We start from the raw sequence: 23501 nt of genomic DNA, 5'->3' as shown, positions 1-23501 counted from the left end.
GGTATAAGTATCCCTAATGATGCTGGGCTTAACAGAACTGAGGAGGAGACGATAAAAAAATGTCAAGGCCTTATGTATGATATGAAAAGAAACTGAAATCTTAAGAAAATCTCCATCATTCTATTAATCATAGGAGCAACCGGACTTATGAAAAAGAATTTCAAAAACTACCTGTCGACTATATCCAGTGAACCAAGTGCAAGAGAAATATAAACAATTGCACTCAAAAGGAGAGTTAGAATTTTAAAAAGATTGTTTGGTTGGAGTGACTAAAATAGTGGGTGAATGTCTGGCATCTGGTAGGATGCTCCATTCCCATAAAAACGATTAGAAAATATTAAAGTTGCTTAATTAGTACAAGTTTACAATTATTCCAGATGCAAATTAAAATACAATAGAAAAATAAATTTTACAAAACAAAAAGCAAAGAAAATAACAATATTGATAAAAAAAAACAATTGGATGATTTTTGTCATCTGTGATTCAGCTATGTGTTGAACATGATTGAAATGGCTTCTAACCTTTATGATTTCTGGTTTGTATGATTTGTGGCTCATTTAAAAACAACAAATAATTTGATTCTTATTTAGAACTCAACCTAATTTTAAAAAAAAATTACAGAAAAATCTTTTTGATGTACATACCTGTCACAGAATGAAAATTTGATATTCCAAAAATCATATAAATTGATCAAGTAGTTTTATTTTAAACTAAGAAAATCAAATTTTATGAGTAAGCAAAAAGGGACTGTCTAATGTCGCTATCAAAAAAAAAAAAAAAAAAAAGGCAGATTAGTTCATAATAATTCTAACTTGCAAAAGCAGCCTTGTAATGCTTCTGATTTCACATTAATCACTAAATCGTTTAAAAATGATTTTCTTTATAAAAATAAAACTATCAATTAATGTGATTTTTGGAATATGACATTTCTGTTCCATGACGAATATGTACATCATTAAGATTTTTCTGTATTTTTTTTTTTAGATTGAATTCTAAATAAGTACCTGTAATACCATACTGCTCCTATAAATAAGGGATGCTATTACAAATATTAGGATAAATGGGTTAAAATATAAAAATGATATAAAAAAAATTGTGGCCTTTGAACTCTGGTTGTTTAAATCAGAAAAAGTGTGCAAAAAAAAAATTAAGTTTTTTATATAAAAAAAATTAAAAAATGAGATTTCCTGTTTGGTATATCTTTCTCTTTTGAGCTCTCTCTTTCTAGCAACAGATTAAATAATATTATCACTCTTAACTTTTTGCTGTCTCTCTTGGTCAACCTTTAATTTTAGCATTCCATTTCAGAAATTTGGAGCCATGCACACGTCAAAGTCGCCCTCAGGATGCAACTGAAACAAATTACTGTTTAAATTGATTGTTCAGAGTCACCTGTGCGATTGACGTAAGATACCTAAATAAGCAGCAATTTTCTTATATATATATATATATATACACATACTTAATTTTGAAAGTATATTACTACCAAGTACAATACACAATTAATACAAAAAACAAATGCATTTTCTTCGCATTTTTCCTTTTACACGTTTCAATGCAATGAATAAAATATTTTACCTCAATTTCCCGCAACTGTGCACGTTCCTGTTCTTTTGCCCACTCTTCTAAGATCATATCTTTGTTTTCAACACAAACAACCCAGCCATCAAAACTAAAAAAGCAACAATAGAAAAACAAAACAAAAAATAGGTATTTACTTATGTAACACCACATACACATAGCTATGACAACTATAAATAAAACAGGAAAACCTTAAGAATTGTTTTCTTGTAATGGAAAAATATTAATGTACATTGAAATTTACAAAAATTAATGCAATTTTTTAAATTTTATTTAATATAAAAAAAAAAGTAGAAAGTGGACTTTGGTTTACTTTTAACTTTTGCTTCCTTAATTTTGTCCTTTAGTTTTCACATTCCATGATTGAGATCTCTAACAAAAGGGAAAAAATTGCTGTTTTTTAGGTTGGAATTTATCCATCTAACACATCATAGTAAGTTTTTGATCTTAAGTAGTAGTTTTTTTTTTTAGCTCCTTACATCAAGTGTCTTAATGCTTTGCCTGGAGTAATTAAAAAAAAAAAAAAGAAAGTAATATTCAATGCCCTATAATGACGCCATCATTACTGATTCAGGGGAAGAGAAGTCAAATGCTTTTATTTGCCATCTTCAATCTCTGCTTTGGTACAGACCTGAAATCAAACTTGGTACTAAAATCCGCATCTATCAAGCTCTTGTCTGCACTATTCTACTGTATGGCTGTGAAATCTGGCCGATGAGAGCAAGTGATCTCCAAAAACTTGAAGTGTCCAATCATTACTTTTTATGTCGCAACCTTTGTGTTCATTGGCAACAGTTCATCTCAAATGCTGCAGTTCATTCACGCTTCATTCACGCTGCAACAAGCTCCTTTTCATCCACAAAATCATCAATCTAGCCGCTCTTCAGGGTTCGGCAAAAAAAAAAGAAAAAAAACAAAAAAAAAAAACAATGCAGAGACCAGTTGAAATTATGGCTCAAGATGGTGAAACAGGATGCCAAGCTGATCCTGGGTCCTTGTCTTTATGGAGTTCACCACTGGAACTGAGATTGGCTAATGCTTGTATCAATTTCTATGGTGGACCATCACATCTGGTAAGCATTCATTTGGTATGCAGTAAATTATCTGGATGGAGCCAGTCTAACTGCTCCAAGATGAATGCCGAAACAAGACAAGACCTGGAGACTAAAAATGTTCTCATTCAAATAAATAAAAATAGTTATTTTTTATTTTTAATTAAAATTCTATTTTATAGTGCATTTTAATATTTTTACACCACAAGTAAATAACTCCTAAAATTTCCCTGTTGATTTATTCATAACCGTCATATTGTACATAGATACATAAACACCAAAGAATACAATCAAATAACATAGAATGTACTGTTAATTATGTTTTCATATTTTGATCTAAATTTAAGAAGTGGAAATAAATGAATAACCAGAGACAAAATTGCAAATGAAATCAAACCCATTGATTGATAACTACAAAACTGTATAGAATAGATACGAGATGGTAGGGTTGAAAAAGGGGAAAAACAGATTAAAAAAACAGAGATGGTTTAGAAAGGAAGACAGTAGTTGTATAAATACACAAGGCATAAGAATAAATATGGGAAATGAATTGTTGGGTGGAAAATGTTTGTGTGAGTTGATTAGTTACTACTAGCAATAAAAGAATCATTCAAATATTTTACTGAATTAAAAATAGACATGCAGAACTTACACAGGATGGCAAGCTCCACCATGGAAGTCCCATCCAACCATCGCAGCTGCACAGTCAACGCCGAGTTTACGGGCAATTCTATTCAAACCAGATTCTGCAAAATAGAAATTAAAAATGTTGCAATTTTAAAGTGTAAACAAATTAACATTTAACCATGATGTTTACTTTCTTTGACCTGTTTTTGTCCAACCAGTGGTGCAAATCTGAACAGCTTACTGAGGAGAAATTTTTTTTTTTCACTTTTTAACATATGTAAATTTATTGGTTAGAAAATTATTTTATACTTTTTATTAAAACTATTTTATAATCGATTGATTTAAAAGGAACATGTTTTTATTGAAGCTTCAGTTTAATATTAATTTTTAAATTAAAAAATAAGTTTGTGAAAAAACAAATATGTATTTGAACCGAAATGTTCAAACAAAACAAATACTGTAATTTTAAAAATTTACTGATCTTTTTTAAGAAAAAGTATTTTTCAATGTAATAACTAAAAAACAAGCGCAAAAAGTTAAAGTGATAGTAAAAAGTAGATACGTTGCTTAAAAAAAAAAAAAATTACATTGTATGAAATTACAGATTGTAAAATTACAGTTTAAAAATTTTTGTGTTATAAAAATAAAAAAATCTATTGGTTAACTTTTATTGGTTTGTATTTATTTTGTATATACAGATATTAAGTGAAATATTAATATTACTAAATTAAAATAATGTAAATGGAGTCATTTTCGATACAAAATTAATGTAATCTCCCACAAAGAAACAAAGCTAAGTCCAGTTTATTTTGATAAAAATGCAAATTAAATAGATTTCACCTCCAAAATAAAGAGAAACGCAAATTTTAAAAGTAAAGCTTTAATAAATTTGTCAGTTATTTATTAACCCTCTAGGGCCTGAACATATTAATACTTGAACAAAAATTCTGAAATTTGAAATTATAGATTTCATTGGATCAAGAATCATGACTCGGAACAAAAAAAAGTGAATTCATTTAAAAACTTGAAAGTTATGAAATGTGCCATATCTGTTACCTTGGGCTCTAATTCTTCCAATGTAAAAGCATAAAAAATCTCTCATTTTGGCAATTAAAAATCAATGATTGAGTAGTTAAAACTTGCAGAAAAACATCATGGACATTTGAGAACATTTCTGACTAGAAAAGTTGTATATCATTGCTGTGGCCATACAAAGTCACATTTGGTATATATGGCAGACACTGTTACTGCATCTGTGCACTGTTTGCTTCATCTGTGACACAGTATTACAAAACTGGTGTTCACTTTTGAGTTTGGGAGGTAAAGAAGCAATTTCTGTCCTTGTTGCAGTACAGCATGATGTGGCACTTGACAGTGAATGAAAGTTTTTGCTATACAGCTTTTCCCCATGCATCTGTTTTTGCTCGTCCACTCTGGCAGATGACCAGCTCCATCCATCCTGACGTCGTCAACAGGTTATGTGGCCTTTTTTTGTGGAGGGCATGGCAGTGGGTCGTCCAAGGAAGGTCGACCAACTCTTGACAGAGATCAGAGCTGAGGCAACTTCGCTTTGGAAGACAGACAGCTTCATGGGTTTCTTCTGAAGGAGTTTGCATTGGAGCTTGTACCACAGCCAACAGGTGACGACGCTGATGCAGACGGTGTGGAAGAAAATGTACATATACCATCATCTGGATTTCATTGGGAATTTGTACAGTAAAGTCAGGCCATCCAGCAGATCGATTCCTTCCATGAACTGATTGTATTCCTTCACGATGGCAGGTCGTGGAATTTCAATCATTTTCTTGTCTTTCTTTTCATATCTCTTGGCTCTGTCTTCTGGTTCCGTGCCAATGTAGCTTGACATCAGATGGACAGCTTTGTTGTCAAATCATTTGACAGCAATGAAATTCGATCCTAGTTCTACTTTTTGGTCATAGGATCCATGGCCAGCTGCTTTCAGATCTTTGTCGGATTTCAAGTCATATCCTTTGAGGCGCTTGGATCGAAAAATGCCAACGAAAAGATGATCTGTCTCCTTGAGTGCTTCAGCAAGTTGAAGACTCAAAAAAAAATTGTCGGCAAAGATTTTGTAGTTCTTGTTCTCTTCAAGTGAAGATGTCATCTCCATCACGACATCACCTCCAAGGCCAAGAGGTGAAGGAGCTTGCCGTTTTCCATCTTTTGATCCTTAATAGACGTCAAAATCGGACAGTATGCCTGAGACACCTGCTCTCCCCCACAACTTGAAGCCCCAAGGATGGGGGTTTCCCTTGCATGTACTGTTTGTAGGAAAATTTTCCCTTGAAGGGTACCATAATCTCATCTACTGCGTGATGCTCTTCAGCAGGAATCTTCTTCAAGTTGGCTCGAAAGTCGGTGATCCAAGGTCTCAGCTTCCACACCTTGTCAGCTGATTGCTCTTCCTCTGTGGCCTTCAAATTGTCAGTGAAGTGCAACAAAGTTGCCAGCTTTCTGAAGCAATCTCTTGACATTGAACCAGCAACAGATTCATATCGGGTTCCATCCGTCCAGTAGGCCCTCACTGCATGTGCTTTCATCAAACCCATTTGCAGACAGATCCTGATGAATATTTCTATCTCTTTCCTTGTCTTGAGTTCAATGCCAGACTTTTGCATGGCATAGTTGTTTGTTTCTTCTTCAGTTTTGGCCAGCATTTCATGTCACCAGAATTTTGAAATACTGGTATGGTGTCATCACATCACCATTTGCTGGAGGTCCCTCACATTCTCCTTTCAAGGCAGTGGATTCTGGTGGAGTGAATTCCGAAACAGTTCACATGGGCATGTCAAGCACTTCGGCCAACATCTCAATATCTTCTTCATTGACAGTGTATGTCGTAATTCCTCAGGTTTTCCAGAGGAATATCATCTTCCGAATCCACATTCAGCTGCTTTGTCAGGGGCAGATCATCTTCAGCGGGAACTTGATGTTGGCTCGCAAATTGTGCCAAATCATTTTCATTGTCCGTACACTGCTGCAGTCTTTTTCTTTGTTTCTTCTTTGTTCTATGAAGAACCTCCTCTTCATCTTCATCTGACTTGTTGCACGGCAGCCATTCATCCTCAGAGCTGTCTGAGACCTCGAAGTCACTGTTGTTGGGGTCGATAAACCGGCAAATGTTGGTGATGGGTACAAATGTTGACATTCTGAAAACAGAAAATACAATTTTGTATCCACGTAAATGCTTTCAAGAGTATTTTGCAATTTGGAACAAATAATAAATCACAAACAAGCTAGAAATTTTTGAAAAGGCCTGATGTATTCAAGTTGTTTGTAAATGATAATATGATAAACTCTAAGCGAAACACACGTTTTTATAACCTTTCAATATAAGAAAGGCTAGCAGGCTTACCTTCCGTTGTAATTGGCCAGCAAACAGCATCAACACAGCAGTCTTTCAAACACATATTGGAAGCATGGGGAAACAGGCTGTTGGCGGTAAAGTGAAAAGGCGGATTGGAAATTCAAGGGAAATAACTCAGAAAAATAACTTTTGACTAATCTATCTTCTATATATATAAAAGGCAAAATGTGTGTGATCATTTTATGCATGTCTTGCAAAGGCTTTTTTCGCCGCGATTCTCGAGGGGCTTACTATGTCTTAAAACTTTATATACTGTCTAAATCATAATATCGAGGATTTACGAACGCACGTCGTGTCTAGATTTATTTACATCGACTTTTATAAAAATTGCGCTATTTCGCCGTGTCGCCTGTTTGTTCGACTTTTAAGTATAAATAAAGTGAAACTAATTGAAACGTTGCCTGTTCTCGGCTTTCATGTCAGAACATCCAGAAAGCAATCAGCTTTTGATCAATGTGGAGTTTCTCCTTATATCAGACAATTGCTATTCAATTTGGACAATCCCCTTTAAATGGGGAGCTGGTTTACCCCCACCATCATCTTGAGGAAGCGAAAACTGCCTTGCATTGAAACAAAGTAAACAAATCCCAAAAAGCTGTCCTGCATTAAATAAAATACTGCCACGTCATCGTAACACTCCTGCGATGACCTCATTAAGCGGCTACCTGTCAATCAAACCTATTTGACTCACTTTACAACCCTTAACACGCTCACCAATTTCTCTCACTCGTGTCCGAAATGGTTAAGTGGTTGGCTTTTGTTTCCACCTCCGCGTCAAGGCTTCGGGGTTCTATCCTACTAAAACTTTCTTTTTTTGACTCTCTCTCTCTCACTCACTCACTCACACACACACACACACACACACACACACACACACACACACACACACACACACACACACACACACACACACACACACACCTGTACCCCCCCCCTTAGTTAACATGAAATTGAGGCAGTTACATCCCTTTAGCCAAAATGCTGATCACTTGAATTTGATGTGCCATATATGGCACGGGTGGCCCTAGAGGGTTAACTTAAAAGCAAATAAATGTAACAATATTTCTTTCTTGGAAGCAAACAGATGACAATTGTAAAGTATTACAAAAAATACAAAAACAGTTCCTGAATTAAATTTTCCAAAAACTTTATTTTTATTTAAATGAAAGGTTTTTTTTTTTTTATTTTCTAAAATATTTTCATAGACAATATTTATGTTATTCATATTGTAAATGAATTAGGAACTTTGAACCTTTGATATGACAGTAGCAATCTTAAATTCAATTTTTCATTTGGCTTTGGAGCAAAAACATTTTTGGGCTTGATGAGATGGCAAAAGTTGCTAGCAGAAGCAAGCACCTTTTGCTACCAGAATTCCTACAAGATAACACCACATAATTTGCAATCAATCAGATTTCTACAGCTTTCATCAACAATGACAAAAACAAGAGAGATAATAACAGTTTCTCATGTGCTTGCCACAACATTCATCATTTAAAGCTCTCAACCTGTCAACAGTCGTCATCATAGTCGCAATCATGAACCGATCCTGCCATCATTACAGTGGTGACAGAAATAACAGTAGTGACATCAAAATTAACAACTCTCAGTGAAAGACAAGACTAGAAAAAAAAAACATCACCATGCTACGATAATAGTCCATCCTTTCTTGAATCATGAACTTTAAAGACATATACTTATTCCTTTCACATAGATACTAGCTTTATATTTTGTTGTACAAACAATTTCAGTTCATATAATATTGAGTGAACTAAGTAATCTTTTTAAAAAATAGATTGTAGCATTATTGCCAATAACATGCTTAATAATAAATAAAAATTGGCTAGTCAGAAGATCCCACAAAATAACTTCAAATATATGAATGATGGAATAAATATTACTTATCCTTCCATGAAAGAGAAAAAAAGGGGGAATAAAAACAGAACATCAGACCAACCTTTTAGATGGACAGTTCCTGCTGGGAGCATTGTAGGTTTAAAAAGTTCCACATTTCCATACTCATTCCGAGGAATTTTTCCCTGAAAAAAAAAATAGAAATAAATAAATAATTAGATTTGTATGTCAAACATTTTAGAAAAAAAAAAAAAATGCCATGCTATGCTAGCAATGTCAGTTTGGTTAATGGTAAAAAACACAAAGATCAATTCAGACTAAAGACACAAATTTCAGTTTCAAGTAAAGAAAACATTGGTTTGTAGCTTCAAGGTAATGAGGACAAACTAAATGAAAGATCTGTTCTTATCATGTATGCTCCATCTGCAAGCAACAAGGTTTATCTTCACTAAGAAATTTGATGTTTCTTTAAATTAGGGAACAGTTAGGTTCCAAAGTTAAATATAAAAAAAAAACCCTAAAAATCTAAATTTAGCATCTTTTTGATTGCAATTTATTTTTTTCTCTTTCTCTCTTTGAATACTATCACTGGATGTGGTACTATCATCTTGTTTATGATGTACCATTATAACCCTTTTTTGATTGTTAATAACATTCTTTGGGCTTTTGGTTAGGAGCAAAATGGAGTATCTATTCTGATACTACACTAAATTTTTTCGTCCTTGGTCAGTGAAGGGAAAATCCTTTCAGACTTAGGCAATTTTTGTATTATTTGGATTCATTGGACTACTGTTCTCATCTTGAGTGTGATTTTCACAACGTTTCACTCGATATAACCTCTGACCTTTTTCAGATGTATCTTGTCGAACTCGGGAATGTTTCTGTTGAACTTGGGAATTTGGACGGAATCCTTTATTTACCTCACGGGGGCAGCTTGTTCTATCCTTTATTTACATCATGGGGGTAGCTTGTTCCATCAGCCATGACTGGATAGAGGTCGTAAGTAATTCGCAAGGACCCGTGGCACAGTGGTTCGAGTACTTGGAAAAATCAATTGTAGAAAATGATATTCTCCTGAAGGTTGAAAGTTCAATCCTCAGTGTGGGCAACCGAAAAATACAACTGCAAATTACTTAGGATCTCTATTCAGTCATGGCTGATGGAACAAGAGCACACTACCCCCGTGATGTAAATAAAGGGTTCCGCTCGAAATTCTGTCCAAATTCCCGAGTTTGACAAGATACACCTGAAGAAGGTCAGAGGTTATATTGACTGAAACATTGTGAAAATCACACTCAAGATGAAAGCAGTAGTCCGATGAAGCCAAATAATATGAATAATCAATCCTCATCTCAAAAATTCAGAAACATCTAGGCAATTTTGAATTATTTTTTCAACTTTTTCATTCTAATCCAAAGTGTATCCTTTTGGGAAACTGGATTTTCCCTACAATTAAAAACCAACCTTGTGTTTAACTCTGCCCTCGTGAGGAAGCAAGTAAATAGGGACACTATCAGGTAATAATAAAACAAAAACTACCTATTTGGATTGTAACCTCTGACCTTTATCACATGTATCTTGTAAAACTCTGAAGGAGCAGGGGTAAAACAGATTTAAATGCTAAGTAACAATCAGTTCTAAATGATTGTCTTTGTGAGATTGAAGGTTCAATCCTCAGTACAAGTGATATTAAGAATACAGTTATGAATTACTTAAGGCCTTCTTCCTGATCATGACTGATGGAACGATAGCAAGCTACCCCCCTCCCCCCTGGATAAAACAAAAGGTTTTGTTCAAAATTTCTACACAGATTCTGGAATTCAACAAACTGCATCTGATGTAGGTTAGAGGTTACATCAGTCAAAACATTATAACATCAAAGATGAGGATAGTCTAAACAATTAAAAAAAAAAAAAATACAAATTATCATACCTCATCTCAAAATTTATGAAACACAAAAACTTTTGCTTTTAGCTCGGTGTCAGAACATTGTCACTGGGTCTGCTAATTTATAAATAAAAAGTATTATCATTGAGTTAACTGTTAGTGTTTGAGGAAAATTTTAACTGTGCACATTAGTAAAAGTTGAAAAATTATGAAAATCTATGAGAACACTTTGTCAGAAATGGCTGAATAACCAATGTATTTCCTATTAAGGTTGAATGCCAAAGTTTTATCGCCATCTCAACCTGCGCATTCTTAACTAATCTTAGGACATTCTTTATCAGACAAGAGGAAACACAAAAATCCAAACTAAGTTTCAAGCAGCATCAGTTTTGATAAAGCAATTAAACAGAATGATGACAAGCCTGGTAGTATCGTGGTGTGCTCTGGGCTAGTGATAATGATGCTTTTTAGCCTGAACCCAGATTTTTTTTTTTTTTTTTAAACTTTTATCCTCCCCAAACAAAACATATTACTACCGATATAGGGGTTACTGTGAATTAGGGGCCAAATCTATACAAGAAATCTAAAGTGTACTGGAAGATGTTTGTTGAAATTGCATTTAAATTTCTACGTTAGGAAAACAAGGAGCAGGAAGGCAATTCCAAAACCAAATAGTTTAAGGAAATAAACCATTAGAGTAGAAAGTTTTCCAGCATATGAGAATGTTTACAGTGAAGAGGTGGGATTTTGCTGCTTGTTGGGCTGCTGTTCTAACAGCTATTGTATAAACATCTTACTTTATTAGAAGGAAGTCTAATTCCATGGTAGATTGTTTCTTTATCTTACATGCTTGATTTTATATTTAAAAGTTCTTAAAAAAAAAAAAAATATATATATATATATTTGAGAAATAAAATGTTATTTGCACTTACATCTACTGCAGGGGGCGGAACATATATTTCTGTTTGCCATTTTCCAAATATGGGCAGATCTGGAACGTCTGGATTCTCTTTAGGTTTATTCTTTAATAGAAGAATTTCATTTTAAAGATTGTAACACTTATAAAAAGGTAATAGGAAAATTATTAGAAATTAAAAAAACAAAACAAAAAAAACACCAAAACAATTTAAAAAAAACAAAAAAAACATGTGGGCCTTGTTGAAACTACTTTTTTTTCTAACGTGTGGAGTCCCAGATCATGTAATAATGAAATAGGTAACCATTAATTAATTTAGTCACATGGTTACATCTAAAAATTTAGTCACATGGTTTATCTAAAAAAAAAAAAAAAAAAAAAAAAAAAAAGAGACGTGACTCAAAAGTTCACTTCCTCTTTTTTCCTTTTAAGTGACAATGTGACAACATTGTTTATCCACTTCTCTTCACCATCAGCAGTTCTGTCACTGTATCTTTGAGACAACATGCCAGTCTTTTCTCTATACAGACCAGTTCTGTTGACTTTTTTTTTTTTTTTTTTTTTTTTTTAGATCATATCTCTACAAATCTTTGTTATTTTTTTTTTTAAATTGGGGAAAGAAGGGAACCAAAAACCAAGAAAAATAATTATTAGTCCCTTCAGAATTAATTTATAAATGAGGGCAATGTGAGAGGTATAATATGAGAGAAAGGCATTTTGGAGTTTTGTCTAATTTTTTTTTTTTTTTTTTTTTTACTAGCATCGGAAAATATTGATATAAAAAAGTGATTAGAAATCAGGGCCATCACTATAAGAAGCCAGATGATAATGCAACTAAGATATTTCATTGGAAGTAATATGAATTTTCTTAGATAATGGGTACAGCCATAAAAACTAAAGGGAAATTTTTCTGTGAGATTAGTTTGATGTTTTTATGTGTTTTACATATAAAATAACAAGACAATAAGAACCATGATGAGCTAATTGATGAATTTGACAATTAAACAATACTATCAATATGAAGAGAAAACCTTAAACATCATTATGACAAAACTTTCACAAAATATCTAAAACCAACAAATTTGACTATAATGTATTATAGTCAAATTTGTTGGTTTTAGATATTTTGAAAATAGTTTGATGGGTTAGAATCCTCTAACAGAATAACATTTCATTCCCCATACTGGGTGGTATATTTTTTCCAACCATAATATATCTGGCAGGCTTCTCATCATATTGCTCTTACCAAGTAAACTAAAAGTTATTTTTACACAAATATTTTGTTTTACAGCATGACTACGCATGGAATTGGGTATAAAATTTGCAATCTTCCTTCTTTTTCTTTTTTTTAATTCAATGGTACAAGTAAACTTCAATCTAATCTGACTTGTTTACCAAGTTTCAATATTAAATGTTCAACAGTCTATTTTACTGCAGTTCAATATGTGTGGTCACTTTGGTGACTATCTCATCAAGGTGTTAGTGACCTTCACTTAGGCCCACCTCAGTTTTTTTCTGCGTGGTTATTATCGGCATACTAGATCACTATAGTTAAATGATGTGGAGCTTGGTCAGTACAAGATGAATGACCATTTTAGAATGCTAGATACTGTACGTCACCTTCTTATAACTGAGATATACATGCGACTAAGGACGGCTTATGAATTTGATAATCCCTGTAAATTTCTTCCAGGACTAATACCATTACTGGTTCAGTTAGTTTATATGCAGACTATTTAAGAACTAAAAAGTCATCAGGATCCAAATCAGGCCAGTGCCAAGAGAGAAGTGTGTCAAAGTTATTGACAATTTTGTATGTTGTATCTCGGTGTGGTTTTGAAATAATATAAAAAGATTGACTTTTAATAACGATTCCATGGGTGGCACTTTTTTGAAGAGGTGACGGAGCGATAAGACAAAAGTTACTTAAAAAACGTATCTTGAAAAAATTTTTTTTTGTTATATCTGTATGCTTAATTTGGACTTACCCATTTTGGTCTTGATTTAACCATTTTGTAAGGTTCTTCACCAACCTAAAATCAATTAAGTAAACATCTTAAATATATTTAAATGAACTTTTTTGTGATACAAAATTTGAATATATGTTAATACATCATAATATTTAAACAATATATATACATGTATTTTTATATTTTTCAAATATAAATACTGTTACGACCCGGAATGTCTAGGGGTAAAAGTCGTAACACAAAATATAAAAAAATTATTTAAAAGAAATTAGTTTTCCCGGGTTTTTAGATACGGGAAGGATATATCCATTTTCTCAAAAGACATTTATAAAAACAAGACAGGAAAAACACATCCAAGTAACAATACCGAGGCCAATGGAAAAATTAACACAATTTTATTTACATATATAAAAATATATTGTAACGAAAGTAAAAGAGAATGTGTAACTGGATGAACAAACAAACTTGAAATAGATTCGAGAGAGAATTTCTGCGCAAAAGAAATAAACAGTTCACACCCTGTCGTCTGCTTTTAACTCCAAAATGAAAGGATATCCTTTTTGTGTTTTTGTTTTTGTAGTTGTTTTCATATATGAGAGACAGATATAGAGAGAGAAAAATAAACAATCGACTCACTCAGCGCCGGGTTTTAAATATTTCTGTCGCATTCCTTTCTTTTGAAACAATTTCATTCCTTCGTCCATTGGATACATCGTCATTCCTCATTATCGCCTTTTTTCGTTTTCTCTGTCGTCAAAATACATTGTTCATTTCTTCGCCGTCGTCAGCACCACAAACGTCGTCACCATCGCCAACAATGCTGCTTTCCTGACCCTCCTCCTTGGCTGCTATATCGTAACTGTCTCGCCACTCTGCGTCGCTCCTTTTCCTCTCTCTAATGGTAAACCTTTCTCTCTCTCTTTGGCGCCCCCTCTCTCACTGTATGTACCTGCATCTCTCTCGCGTCACTCGCTCAATAACACGCGAGGCGGATGCCTGCAGCTTTCCCTCTCTCTAGTTTCATATCTTCTCTCTCCCCCTCTCTCTTTCTTTACAGTTTATAGGTGTCCCCTCGCTGTATTTTCGTATGTTCTCTCTCTCTTTTTCCGGATGTTTACAAATTCACTGAGAGCAGACGACAATATAAAGCGCGATAAAACAGAATTTTCTCTCTCGACTTTTTTTTTTTATAATATTAAAAGTAATTATTGTCTCAAATTATATATTTTTTTCACATATTTGTAACAATACTTAAATTAAAAATTTGAATTAAAGAAATAAATTATTCATTAATGGCTATTATTTATTTCACACAGTTTAAAGCAAAACAGAATCGCAGGAAGAAAATGATTACTAGCTTGAGAAGTGCTGGTACATTACCTGGGTATGTCAATTTCCAACTTTATCTAGCTTTCATCGTTTTTTAAGCTAGTATGTAAAAAATATGTGTGAAATTTTGTGGAAAAAAATGTTATTTAGTATTTGCATGAGAGTAAGTAACTGTGATAGATTTATTTACATATTGTTTTTATTGGAAAAAAAAAGTGTTTTTAAGCAAAAATAATTTGCTTTGAACTAATGCTGAATATGGTTTATGCCTACTTCTACAGATTATTAACAAAGGACACTTAGTTTAAAATGAAAAAAATATTTATGCTAATTTCTTTAAATTTATAAAATATGTATCATTTAAAAAAAAGTTGTTAGATTTGTATGAATTTCAAACTCAGGTGTTGACATAGTAAAAAATACTGCCTTGTAATGTGTATTCTGAATATTTTTTTTTTGTCAACCAATTATGTTTCTAATTTGCATGTGAACAGACAAATTACAAAAATTTAGATGAAGTAAATTTAATGGCTTTTTTTTTTTTTAATTCATGCACTCATTTCTAGATGAAATACTTATAGGATATGAATTACAAAATTTTGAAGAGAATATCATTTTGAACTTAATTAGAATTAAATTATCTCTTTAGATTTAATTTTTATATCTAAAAAGTAAAACTTTATGAATAAAGCATAATACCTTGACATTTCTTCCTTCTTTCATCCAGGTTTCTCGTGCATGCAACTGTAAAATATAAATGTATAAGAGATTAGAAAGAAAAATAAAGAAATGGGGTCATTTTTTTTTCTAATTATTGTATGATTAAGTACTAATAAAGAATACGGCTACTTATTGATGCGTACAATTTCCATCAGTATGAATTGGGATTGTTTGTTCATCCACCAGCAAATAAGTTTAAATATTTGCCTAAATATCAAAAAGAGCAAAGAACAAACCAACTACTGTATAAACTAATTTTTCAGTTGGATGATCTTTGTTATTACAAAACGTGGCCCAAAAGAATGAATATATATTTTTTTAATTTAGATATAATTCATCCAGAGCAATGCTAATCAAGAATATAACTTTGTGGGTGTTTGTTTTGTAAATTTTGACATATAGCTGGACACACACACGTTTGCTTTTTATGTAATACTAACATGACTATCCAACATTGCTTGAAGACTTAAAACTAAATAGTGTAAAGTTTCTCTCTCTAGAAGAAACATTCTTTGTTTTTAAATGAGCAGTGAAAAAATAAAATTCAGGAGTTCTCCATAGTGCTACTGAAAATGCTAAATAACTTAAGGGTGCCTCCAGAGCATTACTAAAAAAAACTTTCTCCTACACTCTTACTTTGTAGAGAAATGACAATAGTTACGAAACGATAAATTAAATCTGGAGTTGTATCTTGCAATTGACAAAATGCTGACTCGTTTCCTGGGCTGTATTAATAACATTAAAAATAGTGCTTACTTTTTGATAACATTAAATGATGTAAATAGCCATTTTACCCACAAGTAATAAATCTTTTTCTAAATTTTAGATATTATTTTCCCATTACATTAAAAAAAAAAACTACTTTGTTGGGATTTGTATATTTAGGAAGTTTTAGCTGGATATACAAACACCTAGACAATTGCCCTTTATAAAATAGATATTAATAACGATTTGGCCATGAGATGTCTACAAGCCAAGGTCAAAGAAAAATGGCAAGGAAGAAGTTATCACAAGATGGTATTAGCAAATTTGTGGATCACATTAAAGTCATAGCCTTGCATCTATCTTCTGTTTTTTCCTTCTGACATGCCTTTAATTCCTTATTTAATGAACAGAACATGCTCATCTCTAGCATGATCTGGTATGTTCCCTTCTGATGTGTTACTTTTGAAAAAAAGAACAGCTATTCATACTCAACTTTCAAGGATCAAATGTACGACTCCCTCTAAAGCATCAGGCATTGAACATTTTACTTAGATGACATGTACTAAGTCAAAGTTCTCCATGAAATTGGTACCATATAACCTGTAATTGTGTGACATCTGCCATCTACATCTATAGGGAATATTGAATTCAAAAGCAATCCACAGTCACATGTCTGGTCAAGAGAATTGATTTTACCGACATTAGTTTTTATAGGGAACTGTTGCAATCCTCCCACATACAGCCCCAGGTATTCTCAAATGGTCATCCATCTGATATTGACCAGACTCAATGTTTCTTAACTTCACTGATCTAACGAGAACCAGTGTGTCAATGTGATTATATTTATATGACATATACTATGTGTCACTGAATGTTTAAACTAATATTAAGTCCCTATTTACTTATCTCTCCACAAGAGTAGAATTAGAAACAAGATCGGGTTTTTACTATAGGGAAAATCCAACTTCTTAAAAAGGAGTATTTTGGATTAAGACAACGGATTTTAATTGCCATTCTAGATAGATTTCTCCTTTTCTAACAGATGACAGAATAGACTAAGTACGGTATCAGAACAGATACTACACTTTCCTTCTAAAACAAAAACGAAAAGATATGTTATGATAAAAACAAAAATGCTGTTAAAATCAAAAGAAATGTAGAAGTTTATTTACCTGATGAACACATTCTCTCGCATAAACAGGTTCATTTCTTATGTAACCTAAAGGCACAGCTGAATTTGGATAAATTGCTTCAAACTTCAAAAGATGTCGTTTAAGAATATACCTAAAACATGAAACATAAAAATGAAACAAAACAATTTGTTATCTGAAAAATTAAAAAAAAAAACAAAAAAAAAACACAATTTTTATGTATTGAGCAAGGCTAATTGCTCCCTATATTCAAGGCTATAAACACTCCCACGTCCCCATAAATTTTGATAATCTAATGTTGAACCACTATTCCATCTCTAAAAAAAGCCTTACCAAACCAAAAAGAGAAATAAATAAGAAATGCTGATAACATTTTTAGTTTAATTTTAAGATTTTTATCTTTAATAAAACAGATTTATAAAATGTAATACAAGTTCATTGAAGAAAATTGTGAATGAAAATTATTTTTTAACATATATCACTTGATCTATTTTTTTTCTTATTGTTAGGCTCTTTGAATGAAAATAATATATAAATATAAATTCTTTGTTTAGAATTACTTTTGTCTTCTATCAATTAAGGCAATTGCATTATAAGTGTAAACATGCACTGCACAGCATGTTTTGTTGGTGCATCTGAATGGCAGTTGTTGCAGGTGATAGATGCTTGGCCAAAGGATGAGATTTGGGGGAGCAGGGTGCACAGAGAACTGAAAATATTTCTGGTTGAAATTTGACTACCTAAGAGATATTTTCTTTGTTTGAAAAAAAAAAAAAAAAAAAAAAATGTACGTCATTTAATAGAAAAGTCATGCTAGGACGGGCCTTTGTGAGAAAAATCAATATTCTCATATAAACCTCTTTTTTAACAAGGAAAGATCTGATTATAGTAAATATTTTTCCAGTAATATTGTACAAGTTAATTTTCATGAGAAAACCTTCATGACAGACTTTGTCAAATGCTTTGGAGATATCTAGTGTTACTACTACCCAAGCCTCACAGTGGTGTGGTATATACATTCAGAGATGACCATTAGGATATAGGTAGTACAACAAGATGGAATGAATCCATACTCTTGGTCAGATTTAAGTTTAGTATTTTTTTTTTTAGGTGTTGAACTATCGCTACATTAAGAATTCAAAGATTTTAGAAAAGAACACGAGGAAACTTATGGGGCGATAATACTAGTATCACAGAAGCAATTTTCCAGCTATCAGGGAAGCATGATTGTGCAAGGCATTTATTATAGCATTTAGAGAAGATAGGAGCCAGCTTAGCTGAGCATTTCTTTACAAATATAGCAGGGAAGATTGGGTCCTCATGGTTTGGAGGTGTCAAGGATTTTTTTTATGAGATAGGGTGGTTACATTTTTTATGGGTTAGGATGGTTTGAGGAGTTCAAAGTAGAGTTTTGAGCAAACTACTTATGCTTATCTATTGCTGTGGAAGCAATTTCATAGTTATTGGATAGAAAGGGAATTGATTGTTCAAAATGCTATTATAGATTTTCTAGAAATCACAAGTCCCTAGTTTCTGTGATTTAATGCAATTCTTAGTCATCTCAGTGTACTCTCAAAGTGGTATCTTGATACTTTTGCCTACAGGGTGGAACAATAAAATTGTAGCCCTAGAACAGATGACATGATTCCATTTCCATTTGATGAAAACCAGTTTTTTTTTTATTATTGCAGACCATCTAATAGTTGGTCAGTTGTGTACAAATCCCAAGACCGATATGAGCCTTCTATCATGTCTGAAAGTGACACAATGTTCAACGAGTGAGATTGGAGATATGCCGCTGTATAACTCATGCTCTTTAGTGATCCAAGTTATGACAACAGCACCATTGCCAGCACCCTCAAAATGCAAATCTGGATGGTTCAATGCTTGAGGGACATGCCCAGGGTGATAAAAACAAAGTTTCCGGCCACGGTTATGGTCTTTGGTGTAGTTTCAAGTGATGGCTTCGATTTTCGAAGTCGGCTTGAAAGTCAATACCAAAGAGATCCTGGATGTACTGAGAAGTGTGGTGATCTCCTGGTGGATTAGGTGGCTGCTGGCAGACGCTGGGTGTGACAGCAGGACTTGGCGCCAGACCACAAATCCAAAGAGACCCAGGCTTGGCTTCAGAAGGAGTGCTATGACTTTGTACTCTTCTCTCACTAGCCCACTTGCTCCCCAGACCTCAACCTGCAAGACTACTTCATTTGTTCATATTTCAAGAACATCACCAACATGACCTCCCACAACACCAAAGCGAACCTGATCACCGCCATTCACCAAGCTCCCGCCAGTGCTTGTGGAAAAGGCATGTACCCAGTTTCTGACGTGTATTGAGGCGGTGATTGAGGCTGAAAATGGCTACATTGAATAGATGTCAGCTCTACTACATAATCAATTTACCTGAATTGATTTTTTTCAGTAAAAGATTTAAAATAAAGCTGTAGTGTTGTTTTCTTTAGGGCGACAATTTTATTGTTCTACCCTGTATTTTCAGCAGAATGCTTGCTGCCTATGTGTAATGGCAGCTATACATATTAATGTGAAGCACTAGAATGGAGCTTTGAAATTTCCATGTTAGATCAAATATTTCTAAACCTAATTTGACCCATTCAGATATCTCAGCAGGGAAAGAAAAAATTTTGTCATGAGATGCATCTCTGATAAGATCTGAAAAATTCTTAATCAGCATGTTCATAGTATCTATTTGTTTAGAGTAACAGCATTTTTGATTAGGATCAGAAGTTTATAATGATATTGGCCATCAGCATTTCCAAGTATGCTTGGCTAGTATTGTCAGGAACAAGTTGAGAAGCAAAACATGCTGGTCTTCATGATCTAAGAAGCGGTTTGGAAAGCTGACAGTTTGTGTAAGGGACTGAGAAATTAAGAAGCTACATATTAGGTTATAGTCAGCTAATTTCTGGCATAGCACTATCAGAAGTGGTGACAAAGCAAATCATCAGTTCCTTTACTTTTTTCTCTCATGCCTATATCTCCTCTGTGTATGTACTCTCTTTGTTACATTTTTCCAATCTTTCCTTTTAATTTTTATAATTTCATAAACATATTTCTTATAAAATTTCAAATAAATTAAATACTTTTATTTTTTTAATTCTGTTATTAAAAATGCAAATAAAGACTAATTGTGTTGTTTTTATCTGTATAATTTTATTAATTTTTATTGTGTACTTTTCAATAATGTCCTTTTCTTATATTTTATTTCAATAAATCTCTTTGCAATAGGAATACTGAAGAACAATAAAAGTGAAGGAACTAATTTGATTTGTCACTGCTTCTGGTAACGCTATGTCAAAAGTTAGGAAGTAAATTAGTTGACTGTAACCCATTATTAAGATTTGGGTCTGTGGCGCTCCAGAAGCTACATCAATCACCATGATGAATATCAAAGTCTCAGAACATGTATTTGAGCACTTAAATCCAAGGAAAGTACCGTATCGATACTATCCAAGACAGTCATTTAAGATACAATCTTGGGTCGAAGGGACAATGATAGAGAAAACATAGGTAGCTAACATTATGTTGTATGATTAGTTGAAAGAACATGTAAGCCTGATTTTTTGATTCTAGGTTAGTTTTCAAGTTAAGACTGTATATGTTTATCTGAGTCTTGACAGCAAAGTGGGAGATACCTTGTCATATCAAAATAACTGGGGATTGAAGAGTTTAGGTTAATTTCGTATAGTGCTCTGATAACTGGAGATTTTATGTAGAAGAAGGATTTTACATCATGAAGGTTTGTTTTAATATGGGATATTTTGGAAGGAGAGTTTCAAGGGGGGGGGGGCGATTTTCTTGGTTTTGTTGGGGGGGGGGGGTCTAAGGATAAATTAGTTTTGAGATTAATTTCTAAAAGCTATCCAACACATATCCAGATGTAAAACATATTAAGCTTAACATGATGCAAAAACCTCCCGTTAATCCTTTATGAAGTCATCCATTTTAAAGTAAATACTTTATTAAAATTTGATTATTAACCAATATTAAAACTAAGGAATGATATATTTAATAATATATATAACCAATATTAAGCTAATTAAAAAAATTCAAGAGTATTTCTTTTTATCATGAAGTTTGCTTTAAACATCAAAAGACCCATTTCCCTTCTGCTATTCAATAATTTTTCATTGAGGTGATACAACTAGTTAAAATGTAAAGAATTTATGAAACTCTGCAACCAACTCTGCTGAATACACAAAATATAATATAATTGCTGTTTTAAATTTGATAAAAGAAAAATAAAATCAAAACAAAAAGAGTACAATACTTACAAAGGATGATTTTTATATTCTGATATCGCTTTAGGAAGAGGCTGTTTAAGGAGTTCATCTGATAAAAAAAAAAAAATTAATGAAAACAAGAAAAAAAATTAAAACTATATTCATATTCATAAAATCTTAAAAATAAAGTCTATAAAAAACAAGAAAAAGCTTATATTTACTTGATAAGTGATAAATAGTAAAGAATTTTGTATAAAATAATGAAAATATCTGTAAAAATCTTTGATTAATGAAGTATTAGTAATTTACTAGTTTATTGTTAACTAGCGGGGGTACCCGGCGTTGCCCGAGTGTTTGTTTCTGGGACGGGGGGGGGGAGTTTTAAAAAAATGTTATGGTAGGTAAGTAGGAAGGATCAAACCCGGAGTCATGAGTAAAAGTAGGAAAATAAAGTGTGAAAAAAAAAAAAAAAAAAAAAAAAAAAAAAACATCTGCAACGTTAACAGTTCGGCCACCAAGAAAAGTCCATTCCAGTTGTTTAGGAAAAAAAAAAAAAAAAAAAACGACTACGGTAGGTCGGCGCGAACGTGAAAATATAATGTGAATTGTCCAGCACGCTAACCACTACGCCACAGAGCACTGCAGCTTAGTTTAGTGATTTTAAATAACTTCACATGAAAGAACTACGAAGCCAAACCGGTGTTCTCTTCTCAACTGTTCCTTGTGAACGATCCCCAAATCGTGTTAAGTGGTGGCAGGGGGAGGAGGAATTTATGAGAGAGAAAATATTTTACCACTTCCATTGATCTTAACCGATTTTGGCCGTGACTTCTCAGCAGAAAAAGTATAGAAATCTAAGATTATCAAGGAATTTGAGAAATAATAAGCCTATAACACACCTCAGATATTGTTCTGCCGTTTGTGCATATTATATTTGCATGAAATATCTTGATTTTTAATCCTATTAAGGTCAAAATCAGACGTGGAAAAAATGAGTTCATTTTATTTATATAGAGATTATTCATAAGAAAATGAGTTTGAGAATTATTCCTAAAAAATGACTAAAACCATTTTAAGTAAAACAATATTTAACACATTAGGCAATATTAATTATTATTGTAATAAAAACATTGAAATTATACATAGCGGTACATGGTAACCTATTTGCAATAAAATTACCTAGGAGCGGATCACCCAGGCTATTTCCATTTATATATATATATAATTTATTCAGACAAGTATTGTTAAACAGCATGGAATGTTTTTGCTTAATGAGCTTTTTTTGTAGTTTTTCAATTTTTCGAATTGTTGTTCTTATTTCTCAGTCAAATCTGCTAGAAAGTTCCATAGTCGTCTCCATCCATCTGTTTTTTCTTTTGGTTGTTTTTTACATTTACTTTCAACTGAGTTTCTTTCATCAGTCGTCTTCGGGCAGTTTTTGGTTACTGTTTCTTTAAAATCTAGATGCTGTTATATGCTTCAGTGAAAATTATATATATATACAAAATCATGAGTTATTCAAAATAGAATTCACACTCAGATTTTTATTAGATTTTTTTATGCAGACACCTGATTTTTCTTAAATTACATCTTACATGTATTTTGTTGAATAGCAAATGATCAGTAAACAACCCTTCAGTGATGAATGAATGTTCCTCAAACTGCTAGAAAGTTTAGTATATAGAATGAAAAATAAAATTGGAGATATGTAAAGAAATCTTTAAAAATATAAATGTAAAAATTATTTATTGTAGTGCTTATAGGTACCTACTCTCAAAAATGATTGAATTCAAGACAAATGTGGATAATGTTTTGCATTGCCATGTTAGATTTCAATAAAAGATATATCTTCTTTTAAACGTCAATAACAAATCTGGAATTTACGCAAATAAACAAGGAAATTATTCTGAAAGGTATATTACAGATTTTTTTTTTTTTAAAATAGAAAAATAATTTCTATTCTGAGAACAAGTCAATTTAAAGATACATGTTAACATTTTAAAAAATATGGTATGCTTCACCGATATCAGATATGGTGTCATGCTAAATGCATTCCTTTCATAGGCCAGCAGAACTACAC

General features: G+C 32.6%; 1 protein-coding gene and 1 long non-coding RNA gene across 2 annotated transcripts in view; one reads left to right on the top strand and one right to left on the bottom strand.

Annotated features, from left to right (window-relative positions):
- The window catches only part of LOC145258349 (DNA repair protein complementing XP-C cells homolog), a 63319-nt gene that overhangs the window by 9183 nt on the left and 30635 nt on the right, over positions 1 to 23501 (bottom strand). Inside the window, exons 13-20 of the mRNA XM_080116596.1 lie at positions 21473 to 21530; positions 17202 to 17313; positions 15304 to 15348; positions 13294 to 13338; positions 11322 to 11411; positions 8606 to 8687; positions 3286 to 3379; positions 1579 to 1672 (exon numbers count right to left, since the gene is read on the bottom strand). Coding sequence (XP_079972722.1) covers positions 1579 to 1672; positions 3286 to 3379; positions 8606 to 8687; positions 11322 to 11411; positions 13294 to 13338; positions 15304 to 15348; positions 17202 to 17313; positions 21473 to 21530 — 620 coding nt within the window. The remainder of the gene's footprint in view (positions 1 to 1578; positions 1673 to 3285; positions 3380 to 8605; positions 8688 to 11321; positions 11412 to 13293; positions 13339 to 15303; positions 15349 to 17201; positions 17314 to 21472; positions 21531 to 23501) is intronic.
- The window catches only part of LOC145259054 (uncharacterized), a 66891-nt gene that overhangs the window by 22023 nt on the left and 21367 nt on the right, over positions 1 to 23501 (top strand). Inside the window, exon 2 of the long non-coding RNA XR_013864117.1 lies at positions 14592 to 14659. This is a non-coding gene — a long non-coding RNA (uncharacterized LOC145259054). The remainder of the gene's footprint in view (positions 1 to 14591; positions 14660 to 23501) is intronic.

This window comes from Euprymna scolopes, chromosome 1 (genome assembly GCF_053919585.1).
Source record: "Euprymna scolopes isolate OS-2025 chromosome 1, ASM5391958v1, whole genome shotgun sequence".
NCBI classification, from domain to species: Eukaryota; Metazoa; Mollusca; class Cephalopoda; order Sepiida; family Sepiolidae; genus Euprymna; species Euprymna scolopes.
This window is presented reverse-complemented; position numbering and strand designations above follow the sequence as displayed.